The sequence below is a fragment of the Sardina pilchardus genome, chromosome 2 (assembly GCF_963854185.1).
Source record: "Sardina pilchardus chromosome 2, fSarPil1.1, whole genome shotgun sequence".
Taxonomy (NCBI): Eukaryota; Metazoa; Chordata; class Actinopteri; order Clupeiformes; family Clupeidae; genus Sardina; species Sardina pilchardus.
In genome coordinates, this window is record NC_084995.1 from 27,453,267 (window position 1) to 27,474,747 (window position 21,481).

A 21,481-nucleotide genomic window follows, 5' to 3' on the forward strand; every position below is an offset into this window, starting at 1 on the left:
ATGTTATTATTTATTCCTTGCAGTTGTGTAATCAAGTCAGTGAAAAGTCAACGGTATGTTTCCCTGCTAATTATTCGGGAGCGGTTGTGCTCTCACAGTTCTTGCATCACTTGAATCACTTTTCAAGTGGGTTTGGGAGGAGTGTAGAGTACACAAGCTTAAAAGTGCGCCTCAGTGTAAGACAAAATAAGCATGTTTAGCATCTTGAGCATCTGAAATGAGGGGGAAAAAAAGGCATTTTCCCACTGGTCAGTATGACGGGGTGATGTGATGTCACATCAGAACTGAAGACAGACACGAGTTCACGCTGTGAGGGGGTTGAGGCCTGAGGGCTTCTCCACTACGTGTCTTGAGTGGGGTTGAAGTGGGTGGGCGCTCGCTAAAGGTGTTCACAAAGTGCACACTGTCCCAGACGGCGCCCCTCCTCTCCCTCTCCCTCCTCTCCCTCCTCTCCCTCTCCCTCAACTGCTGTGTGGAGGCTGGGCCTCAGCAGACCCATGCCCGAGGAGCTGTGGAGGTTGCCCTCAGACGTCTCAGAAGAACCATGGCCATGTACAGCCGCTCCTGCTCCCGCTCCTGCTCCAGCTCCAGCGCACCGCGACTCGTCCTCCTGGCACTGCTGGGCCTGTGCGTGGCTCTCTCACAGACAGGTACAGCGCTTCCCCTACACTTACAGGACAAGAGCCATGTGACCAGAGAGTAATGCGGGTCCTGTTTCCTGTGCGTGGATTAAGCCTAGTCCTAGACCTAGATTTGGAACGTTTGATCAGTGGAGATTTTCCATTGATGTTCTTATAGACTAGGAGTAGGTTCCAACCACGTATGGCAAACTGACCCTGTGATTGAGGTGACTGTGTAATCATGTGAGTGAGTGCATACTAAGGCTGTGTTCATTATACCAGCTCTGAGAGGAAGGTAGTAGTCTCTGTGTGTGTCTGTTGCTTCTTTTCTGTATGCTCATAGCATTGGAAAGTCCTGTTGCTCTCGAAAGACACCTCATTGACGAAAAAAACCCATAGACTTTAATTTTTGAATGTCAATGGTCATTTGCTACAGAAATCATTTAAGATAAAGTAAATTACGCTTACTCTTCTCTTTAATGTTCATCAAAATTGTTTTACATGTCTAATATACCCTTCTTGTTTAATCTTACTACAAAAGGGTGAAATCGATTTTTGCTGCAAAATCCGTCTGTAGATTGTACTGTTGGCAGTTCTGAGGCCTGAATGGACGGAATGAGAGCCTTGCGGTCTCATGCTTTCTCGCGTATCAGTGTTAAGCCTGAAAAATGCTGTGAAAACAAGAATGAGTCAGATATGGCTGTGGTGCACCTCACAAAAACATCCCACCAGCACAGTTACACAAAAGATGGGGACCAAAGGTTAAGCCCGCCGCAACTGAACAAAACAGGCACCCTGACCTCATGATTTTCTCTGGTGATCTCACTCTGCCTATTGATTAACATCATCCCCTCTAGGCTACTGTGATGGAATCAAATTCTTAATAGACACATCAAAAGTGATGGACTGGAATTATATGGTGGGAAAAAGATGGCAAGTTTAGTTCATCAGATCGGTCAGATGGCATTTAACATTCTTGATAATGGGTTAAATGATCGAGACCGCACACAAGTCTGACTCATTCTTGTGTACTGGATGTGGACATAGGATTTCTTTTGTGACATTTCAGAGGAGATCAAAATCAATGCCATGTTATTCAGTACCTGTGGGTGGATGTGTGCAAGACAAGGTGTTTGCTTAAATAGTTCAATATTGTCTTCAAAAATCTACATAACTATTAGTAGATATGTAAACATCTTTTTCTGGGCCAATGTTGGCATCGAACTTGGTCATTTACCAGCATGGGGGTTGAGTCGGAATTCCAAAAGCGTCCAGTTTGTTTGTGTCCTGTTCTGAGTGTGCTCTGAGGTGTGTCGTGACCGTGGCGAGCGGTATACGGATGACTCTGACGCCACCCACACAAGCAGGGCCTCTGTCTGCTGGTTTTGTTCAGAGCTGCCTGTCTCTCCACCCAACAAACAGAGGTGAACTGAGGACACGGGCCCCAGTCTGCCCCCCACCTTAGGTGGATCCACAGGCCCTCACACACGCCTGTTTTCTGTCTTTGTCATCTCTCTGCTCAATGTGAAATCCCGACCGGGGGTCATCAGGTGACAGCTGTTTGTTCTTGCTAGATGTTAGCATTCACCATTGTTCAACTTTTTTGCAAAACAATGCCACGAACAGGAGACATTGTTTTCAATAACCCATAGAACTTCAGTTGCAATTATTCCGAACTGCGGAATATCATTGCATGTTTGATTGATTTGTGTTGCTAAAATACCGTTTAACCAATGTGTTGGAGGGGACAAATGACCAAAAACCGTTTGTGTGTTGTTGAAATAGGCCCCATAATCTAGGCCTGCATCTATAAAAGGTGAAAACTGTTGGGACATGGATGTTCCACAGCAGATGAAAGCCTGACCAGATGCAGCCTCACCCAACCATAGTGAACCCATCAAGTCCCAGCTCAAAATACAGAGTACAGGAAAAATACCCCAAAAAATAAAAACCGTGTACACAGGGCCTGGCTAACGCAAACGGAATATCTTGAGGGGGAGGGCCATTGCTCCTTCATTTCTCAATCTGCTCATCCCCAGTCCGAGCCTTTCCACAGAATGTTTCATAAACAAGGTTGTTTAACATGCAGTGCCCGGGCTAGATTTGGGCTTGGCCGTTGCAGTAGCGAGCCGCCCTCCCTGACCGCACAAGCGGCCTTTTGTGCCCGGCAGTGAAGGCCTTATTGATGGGGCTGCTGGCCGGGGGCCCGCCGGGCCGTACCTGTGGCTCGCTGCTGCTCAGGAAGCAGCCGTGCGTCTGAGAGTAAACACGCCATTATCAAAAATACCCCTCTAGTACACGCTCACACCTCTGCGCCGAGCGCCAAGTGACACTCGTTGGCCCTGTAAAAGGAGATCAACCACTCTACCTCTACCAAGTGTCCTGTTGGAAGGGTGGTTACGCAACACCTGCCTGCGACGGTGACTTCCTGACATGTGCATGGGCACAGCTTCTGTGTTGTTCTTGTTGACTGATTTTTTCCTTTACCCAGTACATAAATGGTGTGTGTGTGTGTGTGTGTGTGTGTGTGTGTGTGTGTGTGTGTGTGTGTGTGTGTGTGTGTGTGTGTGTGTGTGTGTGTGTGTGTGTGTGTGTGTGTGTGTGTGTGTGTGCACGTGGACATGCTCGTCACTGTTTGCTGAAAAGATGAGGTGATTCAGTTCAGACATTGAACAGCTTGGAAGGAGAGATCCCAGATTGCTGTTTTTAGCATCGATTTGGAGGCACTCCACAATGTTCAGGTCAATCCCCCCTCTCTGGTGTCAGTCATGCCGAAGGTGTGGGAGAGAGAGGGGTGACATGGGAAACCAGGGTCATGTTGCCATGACTATGGTGTGGGTGTGAAAAGTCGCATGGTCGCTCCATGCCAGGAGCTGTGGAATGTGAGCGGGAGATGTGAGAGGAGCGCAGGAAATGTGAGGATGGGGGGGGGGGGGGGGGGGTGGAGGGAGGAGGAGCACACTGCCAACGTTACCTGTAGCCAGGACACAAAGGCTCTCTTTTAGCGTCACCCATGGGCAGGCAGCGCGGCCGGCAGCACAGAGCGGCCATTACTCAGATCCCACCGGCCCCAACCCCCTCTTCCCTGTAGCATCAAAGTGGCCCTGTGACTAACAGTTTCTCCCCTTCCACTCGCACCCTCTCTCTCTTTACTACCTTGCTTTTATGTTCAGCTAAATAAGCCACTACCTTAGTCATCTTGATAGCATCCCAAAGGAACAGTCGTCTCCTTACAGTCAGCTCCCTCAAGGTCTAAAGGCCCTCTTCATCATGGCAGTCATGAAGGGATTACCTGTTTACCTCTTCACTACTTGGCAAGAGCAAGAGAGCGTTGTGACTGACTGAAAATTGTTTCCACAGAAACAGTTGCTGATCCTAACCCCACACTACAGAGTGATAACCAGGACACGTTGTCTGGTGGAGGAGCCTTAGATGTCACCACCAAGGACCCCTTTCAGGAGCTGACGGAAAACGCCTTCACCTTTGACTATGAGGACATGACACACCCAACAGTTGTGGATGAGGATGAAGGTGAGCGAGGCCACTGCAGAACTTGCCAGTGCAGATTTAACAGCAGGACATGCACTGTGTCAAGCTCTGTCCAGCCAGTGGCCACAAAGCTTGGCCAATGCTTTATATAGGTTCTATGTTCCGTTCATTAGTGTAGTCACACACTGTTGCCACAAACCAAATATTTTCGTATTTTTGTACTAAAATACAGTATATTAGCTCAAACACACATGAACATTTTTAGCAAAACAGCATTTTATTCTGTTCACCAATTAACAGTTCATGAGAAACATAACATTAGATCATATCATTCAGTAAATGTAAATAAAACAGTGAATAATATTTACAGTAGAATAGCAATTGCATTTTGTTGTAATGTGAGGTTTCATCAGAAATATTGCATGCGTTTGGTAACTCCTGGTAGTCACATGTGTATTACAAGCCTGAGTTTGTCATGACGTGACGTATAACGGCAGCTGGGCCCTGTTGTCTGTGTGTAGGTGTTTTAGGGCCGGGTGCCATCACTGCCATCGTCATCGCTGTGTTTTTGGGGGCGTCTGTGCTGTTGGCACTCATCGTCATCACACTCAGGAAGTTCACCGCCTCCTAGACAGGGATCCCCTCCGTGCTCTCAGCTCTCCCCCTCATACAAGTGACATGGCCGCCCGGAGTTTGGATGTCACCGAAAGTGGTCCCCACAGATTACACAGCATTACAAAAACACGTCAACTCGCTATATAGTTTTGCAATTATAGCAAATATATAATCCCTTTGTTGAAAAGAGGTCCTTCTAAAATGTGAGGCTGGCAGGTTGTTCCAGTACCAAGTCATATAGTGTTCAAATAGATGTCATAGTGAGGCTTTATGAAGAGTTTTAATGTTTACTTTAACTTTGGAATTGATTAGTGTGTGAGTGAGTGTTTTATGTCTTTTATCTCATTTTAGAGTTTTTTTGTATTATTTTTTGGATACTTGTATCTACAGACAGTTACCATGTTTTTTGCATATGGAAATGTACTAGTTTGTGTGTACCCCCCCCCCCCCCCCACACACACACACACACACACACACACACTCACACCACATATTCCTTTCACAAAATCACAAAAGCTACATTTAGTCTACAACTCAGTCTACAACTCAGTCATGTAACAAATCTTAATAGAAAGAAATTGAGTCCAACAAAAATCTCTTGCGGTTCCTCACAAAAATGTGTTATCACTACACCTTAGTAAACACTATGGTATTTATTTATTTAGGACAGTATTCTAATTTCATATGTTGGCTATTTGGTTTTTCTTCTTGCATGATATTTCAGATTATAGAGTCTAAAATACAGGGAAGTGTTGATGTGCAATGTACTATTCCAGTCGTATAGTTTTAAGACCACATATTTAAATTCAGTGTTAATATCATGCATATTTTTGCTAGCATTTTGTTTTGGTTCACACCATCTTATTAATCATGATCTCCATTTTCATAAACAAAAGAAAGAAGTGAGAGTCATATTCATACATTACACACATACATGAGTGTGTGAGTATAAGTGTGTGTTTTTGTGTGTGTGTGTACATGAGTGTGTGTCGTAGGGCATACATATGTCTCCAAGCCTCTTTAAAATGTATTCATTACAATGAATAACTTGGTGTATAAACACAAAATGACAAACACTGAGGTTGCTCTTAGTGATTAAATAGTGCCCCCTAGTGTACGTAACAGTATTGACTATGAATAAATTGATTTTATGCATTTGTTTCCTGTAAATAAATAATAAAACACAGCCACCATTACCATTGCTGATATGTTTTTCCACATTTTCAACGCCAGTTCAACATTAATAGGTTCAAACCATATGTTCAGTTACAGTTGTTTGATAACACGCAGAGATGTCCTAAACTATGCTAGATGTGAGACCCAATGTGGAATTAATTTGCATCAATGTAACCCCACCCACCCAATATAATAAATGAATGTAAAAATGCCACCCCTTCCGTGCTGAAACCACTAGATGTCATTCAGTTCTCCAGTTTTATGGCAAAAAGGGGTATAGGTTATGACAAGTTTCCCTTCTTACATTGCTTTTTGAAAGTTAAATCCATTCTTTATTTAAAAGAAAATCTCACAGGGATTTATTATGCTTTGAAACTCCTCAGATACCACAGTATCTATAAAGTGTTCACTCCTCTTGGATATTTTCTCACTTTTTTCCTTTTATAAATGAAATCTTGGTCTTTTTAATTTGGCCCTTTTTTTATATATATATATATTTTTAAAGTGAAAGCAGTTCTATAGTTTAATAATTTACAAGTGAAAGCAGAATTCTACAAAGCAATACTAATTACTCACAAATATATAAAATAAGTGGCTGCATACATACTGTATTTAAGTGAATGACCTAAACCAACAGCAGTCCAACCAGTGCTCCTAGTCTCGCAATTAGTGAAATGGAGACTCCTGAAGATCCAGTCATTGAGTAATCAGTATTCCTGGCTAGTGGCTACCATTCCACCATGAAGAAAAATTAGAACAAAACAACACTCTTAGCAATTCAGAAAAATGCTATTGAAAAGTGAGGGGATGGATACAAAAATAATATTCAAGTCACTGAACATCCTATATGGAGTTCAGCGAAATCCATCATTAGCCCGTTTAATCCCAATTTTTTCCCAGACATGAAAATATCAAAATCATGTGTCTTGAGTAACCCTTTGAAGTAATCAATTACTATTTTTTAAAATCTTAATAAAAAAGTGGGTGAAAAGGAGTGTTTTATTGTCGGTCACAATTGTGACCGCTAGGCAACTACAGAGTCAGATTTTGGGGATTTTCTCTTTTTTTGACACATTTCTTTGTCCAATCATCTAATTTCCAATAAATTCCAAACAGAGATGATATGGGGACATTGTCCCAGGTCTGTTATTTACATTTAAATGTGTATCACAATACAATACTCAACATTGCCTCTGCAATTCTCTGCTATATTCTAAGTGTGCCGATTTTTACATAGAGAAGCCATTATATCACACTATTATACATAGCTATTGTAATAGCTGATTTTCTATGCTGTTCTTTATCTCAATTTTACTTTCAGTCATTACCTGCACATATCAGATCTAACTGACTGTCCAGATTTGATAATCATACCTCAAAAACAGTAAATCATTGTCCTCATTGACTACTATTTTACATATGTCACATATACAAACTAGGTGGTGGGGGGTATAATCAACTCGCCAGTCAGCCTGTTAGAGGCATAATGCCTAAATGTATGCTGAGACCTGCAATAGACATGAAAAACCTTACCATGTTTACATAGAAAAGCCATTATATCATCTATATCAACTATATACCACAATGCAACAACCACCACATGTTGCAAAAAGAGATGTCGTTTGTCTGTTTATTATTGTAAATCAAGTTTTTAAGCCAAGTATACTTGCGTACACAAGAAATTTGGTTTCTGCATTTATCCCATCCGTGAATTAGTGAACACACATGAAGTGACATCCTAAGTTACCTGGTCCCTTTGCTCCAAAGGCCTCATGTCCCCAGTGTCCTATATCCTGGGACCTATGCTCATTCGGGTATCTACTATGTGCTTTATAATGCTGGAGGACCCTGGAAACATACAATGCTTGACCTGGAGAACACAGGACCCCTGTCCCTGATCCCAAATAACCCTGAGGAGCATAGGAGCCTGCTCTGACCTCAGTTATTGGCCTAATCTAGTGTCAGAACGGTGTGATATCCATTATATTGCTCAATTTAATTAATTTTACTACTGGATTAAGTAAGGTTCTAAATACATAATAGGACACAGTCTGTAACGTGGACATACAATAGTGTCAGGACAGATTGATGAGACAATTATTTTTGATCACATGAAGCTGTGCTTCTGGTTTGTCTGCCTGGCCCCTGTGACATAGGCCCTTTACTGTGCATAAGTGTGTGTGTTGGGGGGTGGGTTGGGGGGCTGTTGGGAAAGGGGTGGGGAATATATTTTCTGGTAAGGTTGTTCATGTCTATTGCAAGTCTTTGCATACATTCAGCCAATTTGCCTTCAACAGGCTGACTGGCGAGTTGATTACAACCCCCACCACCAGTGACATATGCAATATAGGAATATATAGGAATATAGTCAATGGGGACAATGATTTACTGTTTTTGAGGTATGATTGTAAAATCTGGACAGTCAGTTAGATCTTATATGTGTAGGACATTACTGAAAGTAAAATTAAGAAAAAGAACAACATAGAAAATTAGCTATTACAATAGCTATGTATAATAGTGTGATACAATGGCTTCTCTATGTAAAAATCGGCACACTTAGAATATAGCAGAGAATTGCAGAGGCAATGTTGAGTATTGTATTGTGATACACATTTAAATGTAAATAACAGACCTGGGACAATGTCCCCATATCATCTCTGTTTGGAATGTATTGGAAATTAGATGATTGGACAAAGAAATGTGTCAAAAAAAGAGAAAATCCCCAAAATCTGACTCTGTAGTTGCCTAGCGGTCACAATTGTGACCGTCTTCATGTTCACTCATGCTATGAGAACGCTGAACAAAGTTCACATATTTCATTTGCATCCCTCCATACTAGACACCTTAAAGATTATGTGTACCCAAACTCTTTGCCCTATTTTTACATAAACATACTTTTCTAAGCTTTAGTTTGGGAGCTTTTGGGTGGAAATTTTCTGTTCAGGGTGCAACCAAAACATAAGCAGCTCTGACCATGTGACAAATTACACTACACATTTGGCACTTCACATATTTAACTGAGACCCTTTCAGGTTTCCATTTTTGGGGAAAATGTATTGATACTTCATACAATGACATCTGTAAAGGCACAGAAGCAAAAAAAAAAAAATGGTCACAATTGTGACCGTTGGGATTAAATGGGTTAGTCACGGGGCCTATGTGTCTAATTTGGGGGTTAGTGGAAATCGTATGTTAATTTTTGGAGACTATACTATATCTTTGTTCTTTGGGTTCTTAAGAGAAAAAAAAATATGTCTATTTTTTCTTGAAGGTTTTAGTGACCCAAATCAAAGGTCAAATTCTGAAAAGGTCAAATAGGCGTTTTGCCAATAAACTTCACATCTCTGGTATTGTAGCACAGGGGTTGGTACCAAAAACTAAGGCAAAGATATTCTACAAGGTTGTGTGCAAAAGTGGACAGAAACAATACAACATAAAAAAACATCTTTAGGCTGATGAGTGATCTCTTTAAGACACTGTGCCTAAAATGCTCAAAATTGTCTGCCTAAAAATACTTACAGTTTTTTCTGATTGCTTAAGCACATTTTTGTAACTATTGGCTATTTTTGCAAAACTCTGCACACAAATAACAAAACCTTTCACCAAATTATCAAAACATTGTAGTTCTCTTGCAAAAGCGAACACAGCTTGATTAACTCTCCACACCTTTGTAAAAATGGTGTTTCTGTATCAAACAGTAAACACAAGCCATAATTTACTAAGCACACAATGTGTCAACTACACACTGATGGTATGAATACAAGACACATCTGGCTTTTGCTTTCTCTGTGCACAAGGTAGGCTACAGTATGTCAGTTTGAGGTCATAGTTGTTAGTATTCAGCTCCCATGCCTATGGACTCTGCCCTGCTGGAACCTTGTGGCATTACATGTCTTTGTTTCTGACTCCATGTGCCTTTGTTTTGAGTTTGAACTCCGCCCCTCATTTGAGTCTCACCTGCTTTGCTCATTATTGTAATTGATTTTCCCTGTTTGCTCCTCATTCAATTAGACCTGTTTCTGCTATTTAAGTTCAGTCTGTTTTGTGATCCGTGTCAGAACGTAACCAGAAGCCTGATGTTTGGTCTGTGTTTGCAAGTGACTTTGCCGTCTGTTTTTTGGAGCTTTTTTCCCTGGATTTCCTGTGAGTTACCTTTTGGACTTTATCTTTTGACTGGATCTTTTGTGCTTTCTCCTTTTTTGGATTTTTTGTTCACTCGTGATCTCAGCTACTGACTTTGGAAATCTTCAATAAAACCTGCTGAGTTGCATTTGGTCTGCATTTGGGTCTTGACTATAATCCTTAACAGTATGTTCTGACCACCATGGACCCAGCGGACCCGACTCGGGATGATGACCTGTCTTGAGAAACAAGGCGCACTCCTAGGGCGTCAGCAAACTCAGCTGGATTCGGTTTCTGCTAGCATCAGAGACCTGACGGCCCAGATCCAGCCACTTCAACTTGCTCAGTCGTCTACTGCAGCCACGTCATGTCCACCACCAGTCCGTGAGCCAAGGCTGCCTCCGCCTGAGAAGTATTCTGGAGAGCCCGGTACATGTCGTTCTTTTTTGTCTCAGTGCTCCCTTATTTTTGAACTCCAACCATCTACCTTCCCCTCTGATAGGCCACTTTAGCTCTATGTAATTACTCAGCTTTCTGGACGTGCTAGAGAATGGGGGACAGCTATGTGGGATGCAGACATGCCTTCTTGTGGTGATTTCCAGGAATTTTCATCTGAGATGAGAAGGGTCTTTGATCGTTCCAAGCACGGGCATGAGGCTGCACGTGAACTGCTCCATATGCGCCAGGGGAACCGATCAGTGTCAGACTATGCCATCGACTTTCAGACTCTCGCAACCTGTACTCGCTGGGATGCTGCGGCTCTGTTCGACACCTTTCTGAATGGCCTCTCTGAGATCAAGGATCAGCTGGTTTCCCATGAACTGCCCCAAACCTGTGAAGGCCTGGTTAACCTGGCTATCCGCATTGACAAGAGGCTACAAGAACGCCGCCGGGGGAGAGCATTTAGGGGTTCTCCAGGAACTTTCTTGTTTAGTCCAGCCGTGCAACCACCTCCTCCACCTCCAGATGCATCTGAGCCAGAACCTATGCAAGTAGACCGCACCCGCCTGACCCGAGAGGAACGACAGCGAAGGATTGACTCGCGTTCCTGTCTTTACTGTGGCCAGCCAGGACACTTCATTGCCTCCTGCCCGGTAAAAGCCAACGCTCGCCAGTAAGAGGGGTACTGGTGAGCGTGACACCCATACAACCCTCCTCTGCCCAACACACTGTTGCATTCCTGGGCTATGTGATTTCACCTGGAGCCATCCACATGGACCAACAGAAGGTCAAGGCAGTTCTGGACTGGCCAGCACCCTCTAAGCGTCGGGAACTGCAAAGTTTTCTTGGTTTTGCTAACTTTTACAGACGTTTTGTCCGAAATTTCAGCACTGTGGCAGCTCCGCTCACCGCCCTGACCTCCCCTGTGGTGAGATTCATCTGGTCCTCAGCGGCGGAGGAGGCATTTCAGGACCTGAAGCGACGCTTCACCTCTGCTCCGATCTTGATCCAGCCCGATCCCAACCGGCAGTTCATTGTTGAAGTCGACGCTTCTGAGGTTGGTGTTGGTGCTGTGCTCTCCCACCGCTCTGCCAAGGACAACAGGGTTCACCCCTGTGCCTTCTTTTCTCACCGTCTCACTCCTGCTGAACAGAATTATGATGTGGGGAACAGGGAGTTGCTGGCAGTGAAGTTGGCCCTAGAGGAATGGAGGCATTGGCTGGAGGGTGCCTCACTACCGTTCTTGGTGTGGACTGACCATAAGAACCTTGAGTACATCCGTACGGCAAAGAGGTTAAACCCACGCCAAGCACGCTGGTCCTTGTTCTTCTCCAGGTTTAACTTCACCTTATCCTACCGCCCTGGCCACAAGAATGTGAAGCCCGATGCGCTGTCCCGAAGGTTTGCTTCTCGAGACCGACCTCCAGCATCAGAAACCATCCTTCCTTCTCATTGTGTTGTGGGGGCAGTTCAGTTTGAGATTGAATCTGCTGTTGTCGCAGCTCAATCTGGAGAGGCAGGGCCCAGTCGATGTCCTAGTAACCGTCTGTTTGTCCCTAACTCTGTCCGTCCACAGGTTTTACAGTGGGGTCACTCCACCCAGTTGTCCGGCCACCCTGGATCCAGAAGAACTCAGGCCTTCATAGGAAGGCGATTCTGGTGGCCTTCTATGAAAGAGGACATTCTCAAGTTTGTTCAATCCTGCTCGGTCTGTGCAAGGAACAAGACCTCAACCCGATGCCCTGCTGCAACCTCTGTCGGTGCCACGAAGACCATGGTCCCATATCTCTGTGGACTTTGTAACTGGCTTGCCACCATCAGACGGTAACACCACTATTCTTACTGTTGTTGACCGTTTCTCCAAGTCTGTCCATTTCATTCCCCTTCCTAGCCTTCCTTCTGCCAAGGACACTGCCGGTTTAATGGTGCAACATGTATTTCGGATACATGGGCTACCAGTGGAGGTGGTGTCAGATAGAGGCCCCCAATTCACTTCTGCCTTTTGGAAAGCCTTTTGTAAATTGCTTGGTGCCTCTGTTTGCTTATCATCTGGATTTCATCCGCAGAGCAATGGCCAGACGGAGAGGGCGAATCAACAGCTGGAGACGGATCCCACCTCTTGGAGCCAACAACTCCCATGGGCAGAGTATGCGATCAATTCGCATATCTCCTCCTCCACAGGCCAGTCTCCCTTTGAATGCTCCTTGGGCTATCAGCCGCCGCTGTTCCCGGACCAGGAGAGGGAGGTTGGTGTCCCTTCTGCTGAGGCCTTCATCCGTCGATGTCGCCGGACATGGAGACGCACACGCTCAACCCTCCTTCGCTCCTCTGCCAGCATGAAGATCCAGGCTGACAAACATCGTTCCCGACCTCCCCCGTATCGTCAGGGACAACGCGTGTGGCTTTCGACTCGAGACCTGCCCCTCAAGACTGAGTCCTATAAGCTTTCCCCCCGTTTTATCGGGCCCTTCCCCATTGACAAGGTCATCAGCCCAACCGCAGTCCGTCTCAAGCTCCCTGCCCCCCTGCGCCGCATTCACCCCACCTTTCATGTCTCTAGGGTCAAGCCATTCATTTGCAGTCCCATGCACCCTGCCCCCACACCTCCCCCTCCCCCTAGGCTTGTTGATGGCTCTGAGGCGTACACAGTGCGGCGACTATTGGATGTTCGGCGTCGGGGCCGTGGGCTTCAGTACCTCGTGGACTGGGAGGGCTATGGCCCGGAGGAGAGGTGCTGGATCCCGGCGCGACACATCTTGGACCCGACGCTCCTCAAAGACTTCCATCGCCAACATCCCATGCTGCCCAAAGGGTCGCCGTGAGGCACCCATTAGAGGGGGCGTATTGTTAGTATTCAGCTCCCATGCCTATGGACTCTGCCCTGCTGGAACCTTGTGGCATTACATGTCTTTGTTTCTGACTCCATGTGCCTTTGTTTTGAGTTTGAACTCCGCCCCTCATTTGAGTCTCACCTGCTTTGCTCATTATTGTAATTGATTTTCCCTGTTTGCTCCTCATTCAATTAGACCTGTTTCTGCTATTTAAGTTCAGTCTGTTTTGTGATCCGTGTCAGAACGTAACCAGAAGCCTGATGTTTGGTCTGTGTTTGCAAGTGACTTTGCTGTCTTTTTTGGAGCTTTTTTCCCTGGATTTCCTGTGAGTTACCTTTTGGACTTTATCTTTTGACTGGATCTTTTGTGCTTTCTCCTTTTTTGGATTTTTTGTTCACTCGTGATCTCAGCTACTGACTTTGGAAATCTTCAATAAAACCTGCTGAGTTGCATTTGGTCTGCATTTGGGTCTTGACTACAATCCTTATGTAGCGTATGGGACTTGCTAGTGGGTGTGTTTTGTTTTCCTTCCTCTTCCTATCACTCTCACACCTGGCGACGTCACTAATTACCGCTCACCCCGGCCTCAGTTAGGAACAGGCATAGTTATAGACACCTGGGTTCCTTAGTGCAGTAGTGTTTCCCTGTTGCAAGCTTGGTGGGTGCGTAGCGGCGTTTGGGTCGTGTGACCAGTTTTAAGGTATGTTGTGAACATTTCTCTTGTAGACTGTTGCTGTTTTTACGAACTTACTAAATGGGCTTCTGTTTGGGTAGCGTTGGAGGGAGCCGGGGAGCCGACGCTGATCAGTTACTGTGGGTCGGTGTCTTAGCGGTGTCCTGATCTACACAAACAAATAGGATCTAGTGGTCGGGGGTTCATTCCGTGTATAAGTGCTCAGCTGACTGTGGCTGTGGACGAGAGTAGGGCTCACCAACACGGGTCAACTTAAATACCGATACAGACCTACCGATGCCCTGTGTGCTAGTTGCTGTTCTCTAGTAGCTTATTGTATGCTTGATGTGTGCTGCTCTTAGTTTAGTAATTTTCTTTAGTTTATCTTATCTAGCCTGTGGGCTGTATGCTGTGTGTTTGGTGTTGTAGCCTTGTGAGCCACAGGCTAGATATGTTTTTTTCTTTTACTTTTCTTTTTGTTTGTTAATGTCTCCCTCTTTCCCTTATATAGCCTCGGTAGCAGTTCAGCCACATGGAACACCAGGAAAGCAGGTCTCCTTAGTTACTGTAGTAGTGATTCACATAATGTTTGAGCTTAATGCTTTGTAGTGTGAATGCTTAACATTCTTAAGCTTGAGTGGAGTGTTTGCCAGAACTCAATTATTGTATTGTGTGTGTGGTTCGAACTCTTAATATGTATTACTAATGGGGTTGTGTGCACCCATTCACGTTTGGTAGAGACTGTAGCTATGTGATAAGTGCTCTTCCTCTAGGTCTCTGTGGCTTGACTGACTTACCTGGTGGTGCTATAAGCCCCGTTCAGCTAATGTATTTTCATATTTATTGACCAATCCATGCAACAAATCCAGCGATATTTAATAAAGATTGTATTTTTGTATTTTTCTAAACACCTGTGCCTGTGCCTTTTTGGGGCAGAGTTCCCCTTGCTCTGACACAACAGTTCTTAGCTAACCCAAGGGGTAGCGTAGTCAGCAGTCCTCTAGAGGGCGCTACAATTTGGCGTAAGTTGGCAGGAGATACTTTTCTTTTTTTGGAAGTGGTGTTTTGGGTTGGTCAAGCGAGCAGCAAGTGTGTGTGTGTGTGTGTGTGTGTGTGTGTGTGTGTGTGTGTGTGCTTGTATCTAGAGAACAGCAGCTGGCAACAAGATGGACGAGGATACCAGTGGAGGATCCAACATCGAACTCCGGCAGCTTCAGGAGCGGCTGGAGCAGCTCCGGGCGGAAAATGAGAGACTTTCCCGCGCACAAAATGGAGGTACTAGGGGCAATGGCGGTGATGATGGTGCCCAACCTATACGACGGGAACAGGCTTTGTATCTGCCTAGAGAGAGGCGGTGTCCAAAATTCTCTGGCTCCACTGCAGCGGGGTGTCTTTATATTGACGATTGGATTGAGGAGGTGCAAAGCTGTATCACGTCAAGATTTATGTCTGAGGTAGAAAAAGCGGTGTTTTTGTATGACCACCTTGAGAGCGAAGCCCGGAATGAAATTAAATACAGACCGACTGCGGTCAGAGAAAGTTCAACAGAAATTCTGAAGGTTTTAAAAGAGGTGTATGGGTGTGCTAAATCATATGTGTTTTGGCAACAACGTTTTTTTGATAGAAAACAAAAAGAAAATGAGTCACTCTTTGAATTCTCCCATGCATTGATGGAACTTATGGAAAAGGTAAAGCAGTCAAAGGCCGATGCTATTGCTAACTCTGACCTTGTACTTAGGGACCAATTCTGCGAGAATGTTAATGACCACATGTTGCGTAGGGAACTTAAGAGACTGGTGCGGACTAATGAGGGATTAACACTCTTAGAAGTACGCCGGGAGGCCATTAGGTGGGTGCAAGAGGGACAGGCAGGCCGGGATCGAAACCATCGCACTTCGGTGCGTGTTACTAGTGAAACACCTTATACATCACAGTGTGAGGCCACCTTCACCCCAAATCCTGAGCTAGCCGAACTCAAAGACATTGTCTCCAAACAGCAGGCCCAAATAGACATGTTGGTTAAACATTTAGGGCAGTCTAGTTACACACCCTCAGCTCCTCAGCCACCCAGGGGGGTTCGCTTTAAACGTGCCCCTAATGGGCAGCCTATTTGTCTCCGATGTGACCAGCCCGGACACATAGCTCGATACTGTCAGGCAGTCCGCTCTACGGGTAACCCAGCTTCACATCCACCCCCTGCCCACTCTATTAGCCAGCCCGCAGCTCCTACCGGTAGCTCCTCTGGTCAGCAGGGAAACTAGAGCCCCCTAGTGTGCAGAGCCACGCACTGGGAGGGGAAGTCTCTGGCTCTGTTTGTTCTTCTTCATATGGACAGTTAGTGGGGAATTGTCCTGTGTTAAGTGTAACTATGGGGGGGGTAATGGTTTCTTGTTTAGTTGACACTGGTTCAATGGTGACCACAGTTAGTGAGGGTTTCTTTAATAAACATTTCCTTCACTTACAGAAGAAAGACTGTAAATGGCTAGGCCTCAAGGCAGCTAACGGGCTAGATATACCATATAGTGGCTATGTTGAGATGGACGTGGTAGTTTTGGGACAGTGTATTCCGGGGAGGGGGGTACTTGTTGTCAGGGACCCGGAAGATGTTATTCTCCATAGCCGAAAAACAGCAACACCAGGCATCTTAGGGATGAACATACTTGGAGAATGTTATAAACTGCTTTTTGAGCAACATGGTTCTCGGCTCTTTCACTCCCCTCTGGTGAAGTCGGCGGCCCCAGCAGCGCAGCGTGCTTTGAGACAGTGTGAAAAGATCCAGGCCATCAGCAATGCTGCCAAGCCCTTCAAAGTGAAAGTGCAGGGGGAGTCTTCCGTTCGTCTTGGGGCTGGCTGCCTCACCATGATTCCTGTCACATGCCCCCAGCTAGAGTCTGCTGAATTTTTGCTGGAGCCATTAGGCTTCGAGGAGGAGCAGTTACCCGATGGCCTTTTAGTATCCCCCACCCTTGTTTCTGCTCAGAAGGGCCTTTTGTGTGCCCCTGTAGTTAATGTTAATAGCACCGACGTATGGCTTCCCCCACGCCGTGTCATTGGCACAGTGCAAGCTGTAATGGCGCCCTCCACAGGAACCTCCTCGTTTGCAGTAGACCCCTCCTGGGAGGACTGTTGCGCCTATGTATCCACCCAAGAGGTAACCACGACCCCATGTGCCACTGCTACACCCGTTCCTGACTTCAAGGGGCTGACTCAGCAGCAAGTCTCGCAGGCCAAGGCCCTTTTCGCCCAGTACAATAACATTTTTTCCAGCGGTGAGGGAGACTTAGGGTGCACCTCCCTGATAACTCATGAGATCCCCCTGCTGGATGATGCTCCAGTCCGCCAGCCATATAGACGTATTCCACCCTCCCAGTATGAGACTGTGAAGGCACATATTCAACAACTGCTGGATAGCCAGATTATCAGAGAGAGTAGTAGCCCGTACTCTTCCCCCATCGTCCTGGTAACTAAGAAAGATGGAAGTCTTAGGCTTTGCGTCGACTATCGGCAATTGAATGCGAAGACTCGCCGTGATGCGTACCCCCTCCCCCGAATTGAAGAGTCATTGGATGCTCTGTCTGGGGCAAAGTGGTTCTCCACATTGGACCTTGCGAGCGGGTACAACCAGGTGCCCATGGCCGAGAGAGACAAGCCCAAGACTGCCTTCTGCACCCCATTTGGCCTCTTCGAGTTTAATCGAATGCCATTTGGGCTTTGCAATGCTCCAGGGACGTTCCAGCGCCTTATGGAGCGCATGTTCGGCGACTGCCGGTACCAATCCGTTCTTCTATATTTGGACGATGTGGTGGTCTTTTCGGCCACGGTAGAACAACATTTTGAACGCCTTGGGGAAGTTTTTGCGCGGCTACAAAAGCAGGGACTTAAGGTCAAACTGTCTAAATGTAACTTTTTTCAACATCAAGTGAGCTACTTGGGGCACGTTGTCTCTGCTGAGGGGGTGTCCACAGATCCTGCCAAGATCGAAGTTGTGAGAGAGTGGAAACGGCCGAACCATCTTGCTGAACTGCGCTCCTTCCTCGGCTTTGCAAGTTATTACCGGCGATATGTGGAGGGTTTCGCTAAACTGGCAGCCCCTCTTCATCACCTGGTAGGGAAGCTGAATGGACCCCGGCGGAAAGGAAAAACTCCTCCAGTTCCCATAACGGCAGCTTGGGATGATGTTTGTGAACATGCCTTTCAGTCTCTTAAGGAGAGACTCACCTCTGCTCCAGTCTTAGCATATGCAGATTTTAAAAAGGCCTTCATTCTCGAGGTAGATGCTAGCCATGGGGGACTAGGCGCCATACTATCCCAGGAGCAGGATGGGAAAGTCCGGCCAGTGGCTTTTGCCAGTCGGGGGCTAAGGCCAACGGAGAGAAATATGGAGAACTATAGCTCCATGAAGCTCGAGTTGCTTGCGGTAAAGTGGGCAGTCACGGAGAAGTTTCGTGAGTATTTGCTCGGGAACCATTTCACGATTCTGACCGATAACAACCCGCTAAGCCACTTACAGACTGCTAAGCTGGGAGCCCTTGAGCAGCGGTGGGCATCGCAACTCGCATCCTTCAACTTTACCCTCAAGTACCGCCCTGGACGGACTAATCAAAATGCTGACTCATTGTCCCGTCAGTATCTGGAGCGTTTTGCCGTTGGCACAGAGATTCCAGCCCTGGAAGTCTTGGGCAGGAAATGCCTACAACCTGCTATAGAGGGCCGGTGTGAAGAAATGGTTGCGTTGCCTGGACGCACAGCCGAAGACTTAAGGCAGCTGCAGCAGGCCGACCCGGTCATTGGGCCTGTACGCAAGTGTCACCAGGAGGGGCGACGTCCAGAGACCAGGGAACGGGAGCTATTGCCCAGTGCTAGCAGGACTCTGCTTCGTCAGTGGGACCGGTTAGTAGAGCAGGAGGGAGTGCTGTACCGCCTCATTCAGACCCCGGGTGGAGGCCCACAGATACTTCAAGTTCTGCTTCCCCAGTGCTTGCAAAAAGAGGTACTGCAAAGTGTCCATGACAACCAGGGACACCAAGGCCTGGAGAGGACCCTTCAGCTCTTGCGGACCCGGTGTTTCTGGCCGAACATGACCCGAGATACAGAACAATGGTGCCAACAATGTCAGAGGTGTGTGCTGGGGAAGGCTGTACAGCCCAAAGTTCGTTCATACTGGAGTACATTACAGGCTAGCCAACCTAATGAGATTTTAGCCTTAGATTTCACTGTTCTGGAGCCTGCGAGTGATGGCAGAGAAAACGTGTTGATCCTAACTGACATATTCACCAAGTACTCTCAGGCTATTCCCACCAAGGACCAAAAGGCGGCCACTGTTGCCCGGGCATTAGTTCAGCAGTGGTTTCATCGATTTGGTCCCCCAGCCCGAATACATTCAGATCAAGGGCGCAATTTTGAAAGCTCATTGATTCAACAGCTGTGCCAGATGTACGGTATTCAGAAGAGCAGGACAACACCATACCACCCGCAGGGGAATGGACAATGTGAACGGTTCAACCGTACATTACATGACCTGTTGCGTACTTTGCCAGTAGCGGAAAAGCGACGTTGGCCACAACATCTGTCTCAGCTCACCTTCGCCTACAATACCACACCCCATCAGACTACTGGGCACACTCCGTACTATCTCATGTTTGGCCATCATCCAAGATTGCCGGTGGATTTTCTCCTGGGTACCCCAGGGACAGTCCAGCATGCAGACACACTGGAAGAGTGGGTCCAGAAGCATCAGGAGAGTGTGAGATTGACACAAGAACATGTGAAGCAAAGGTCTGAGAAACAGGCACACCGGCGAAACCAGAATCACAATAATCAAGTGAATGACGCAGGGCTTGAAGAAGGGCAGTTTGTATATCTGCGAAATCATGTGCAAGGCCGGAATAAAATGCAAGACCACTGGAGGGCTGAGGTCTTCCGTGTGCTTCGAAGTCCCTCCGGAACTGGGGCAGTCTACACGGTGGCTCCTCTGGATGGAGGACCAGTTCGGCATGTCCATCGGTCTGAGTTGAGGATGGTGCCTGAGGGGATGCGGTCGGGATCAGAGGGAGATGTGCACCCTGTAAGCAGACCTGACTCGCCCTCAACTCTCACACCTGCAGAAGATGGTCCTCTGGGAGATGCAGTCATGGTGTATTATGAGGATGAGCCCCTGGAAGAACCCATGCAAGAGCCCCTGGAGGCCTCTACATCTGATGTGGATACCATACCAGAGACGGTGCCCACATCCTTGCGACGCACTGCCAGGTCTAAAGCAGGCCAACACACAAACCCCTACCGACTCCCACGAAGCATTGTTGCCAGAAGTGAAGAGGAATTGCTGGACTGTGAACCCCATGGGCCTTAAGCATAACCTACCATCGTCGGGCCGCCGATTCATTTGGAGGGGATGGATTGTAGCGTATGGGACTTGCTAGTGGGTGTGTTTTGTTTTCCTTCCTCTTCCTATCACTCTCACACCTGGCGACGTCACTAATTACCGCTCACCCCGGCCTCAGTTAGGAACAGGCATAGTTATAGACACCTGGGTTCCTTAGTGCAGTAGTGTTTCCCTGTTGCAAGCTTGGTGGGTGCGTAGCGGCGTTTGGGTCGTGTGACCAGTTTTAAGGTATGTTGTGAACATTTCTCTTGTAGACTGTTGCTGTTTTTACGAACTTACTAAATGGGCTTCTGTTTGGGTAGCGTTGGAGGGAGCCGGGGAGCCGACGCTGATCAGTTACTGTGGGTCGGTGTCTTAGCGGTGTCCTGATCTACACAAACAAATAGGATCTAGTGGTCGGGGGTTCATTCCGTGTATAAGTGCTCAGCTGACTGTGGCTGTGGACGAGAGTAGGGCTCACCAACACGGGTCAACTTAAATACCGATACAGACCTACCGATGCCCTGTGTGCTAGTTGCTGTTCTCTAGTAGCTTATTGTATGCTTGATGTGTGCTGCTCTTAGTTTAGTAATTTTCTTTAGTTTATCTTATCTAGCCTGCGGGCTGTATGCTGTGTGTTTGGTGTTGTAGCCTTGTGAGCCACAGGCTAGATATGTTTTTTTCTTTTACTTTTCTTTTTGTTTGTTAATGTCTCCCTCTTTCCCTTATATAGCCTCGGTAGCAGTTCAGCCACATGGAACACCAGGAAAGCAGGTCTCCTTAGTTACTGTAGTAGTGATTCACATAATGTTTGAGCTTAATGCTTTGTAGTGTGAATGCTTAACATTCTTAAGCTTGAGTGGAGTGTTTGCCAGAACTCAATTATTGTATTGTGTGTGTGGTTCGAACTCTTAATATGTATTACTAATGGGGTTGTGTGCACCCATTCACGTTTGGTAGAGACTGTAGCTATGTGATAAGTGCTCTTCCTCTAGGTCTCTGTGGCTTGACTGACTTACCTGGTGGTGCTATAAGCCCCGTTCAGCTAATGTATTTTCATATTTATTGACCAATCCATGCAACAAATCCAGCGATATTTAATAAAGATTGTATTTTTGTATTTTTCTAAACACCTGTGCCTGTGCCTTTTTGG

At 46.4% G+C, this 21,481-nt stretch overlaps 1 protein-coding gene across 1 annotated transcript; it reads left to right on the plus strand.

Moving 5' to 3' along the window:
• The first annotated feature begins 522 nt into the window (after positions 1-522).
• On the plus strand, positions 523-5,156 carry snorc (secondary ossification center associated regulator of chondrocyte maturation). Its single transcript, XM_062555598.1, has 3 exons — positions 523-650; positions 3,981-4,151; positions 4,631-5,156. The coding sequence occupies exons 1-3, from the start codon at positions 545-547 to the stop codon at positions 4,738-4,740; spliced, it is 387 nt and encodes a 128-aa protein (XP_062411582.1). The 5' UTR covers positions 523-544; the 3' UTR covers positions 4,741-5,156.
• Positions 5,157-21,481: the final 16,325 nt, after the last annotated feature.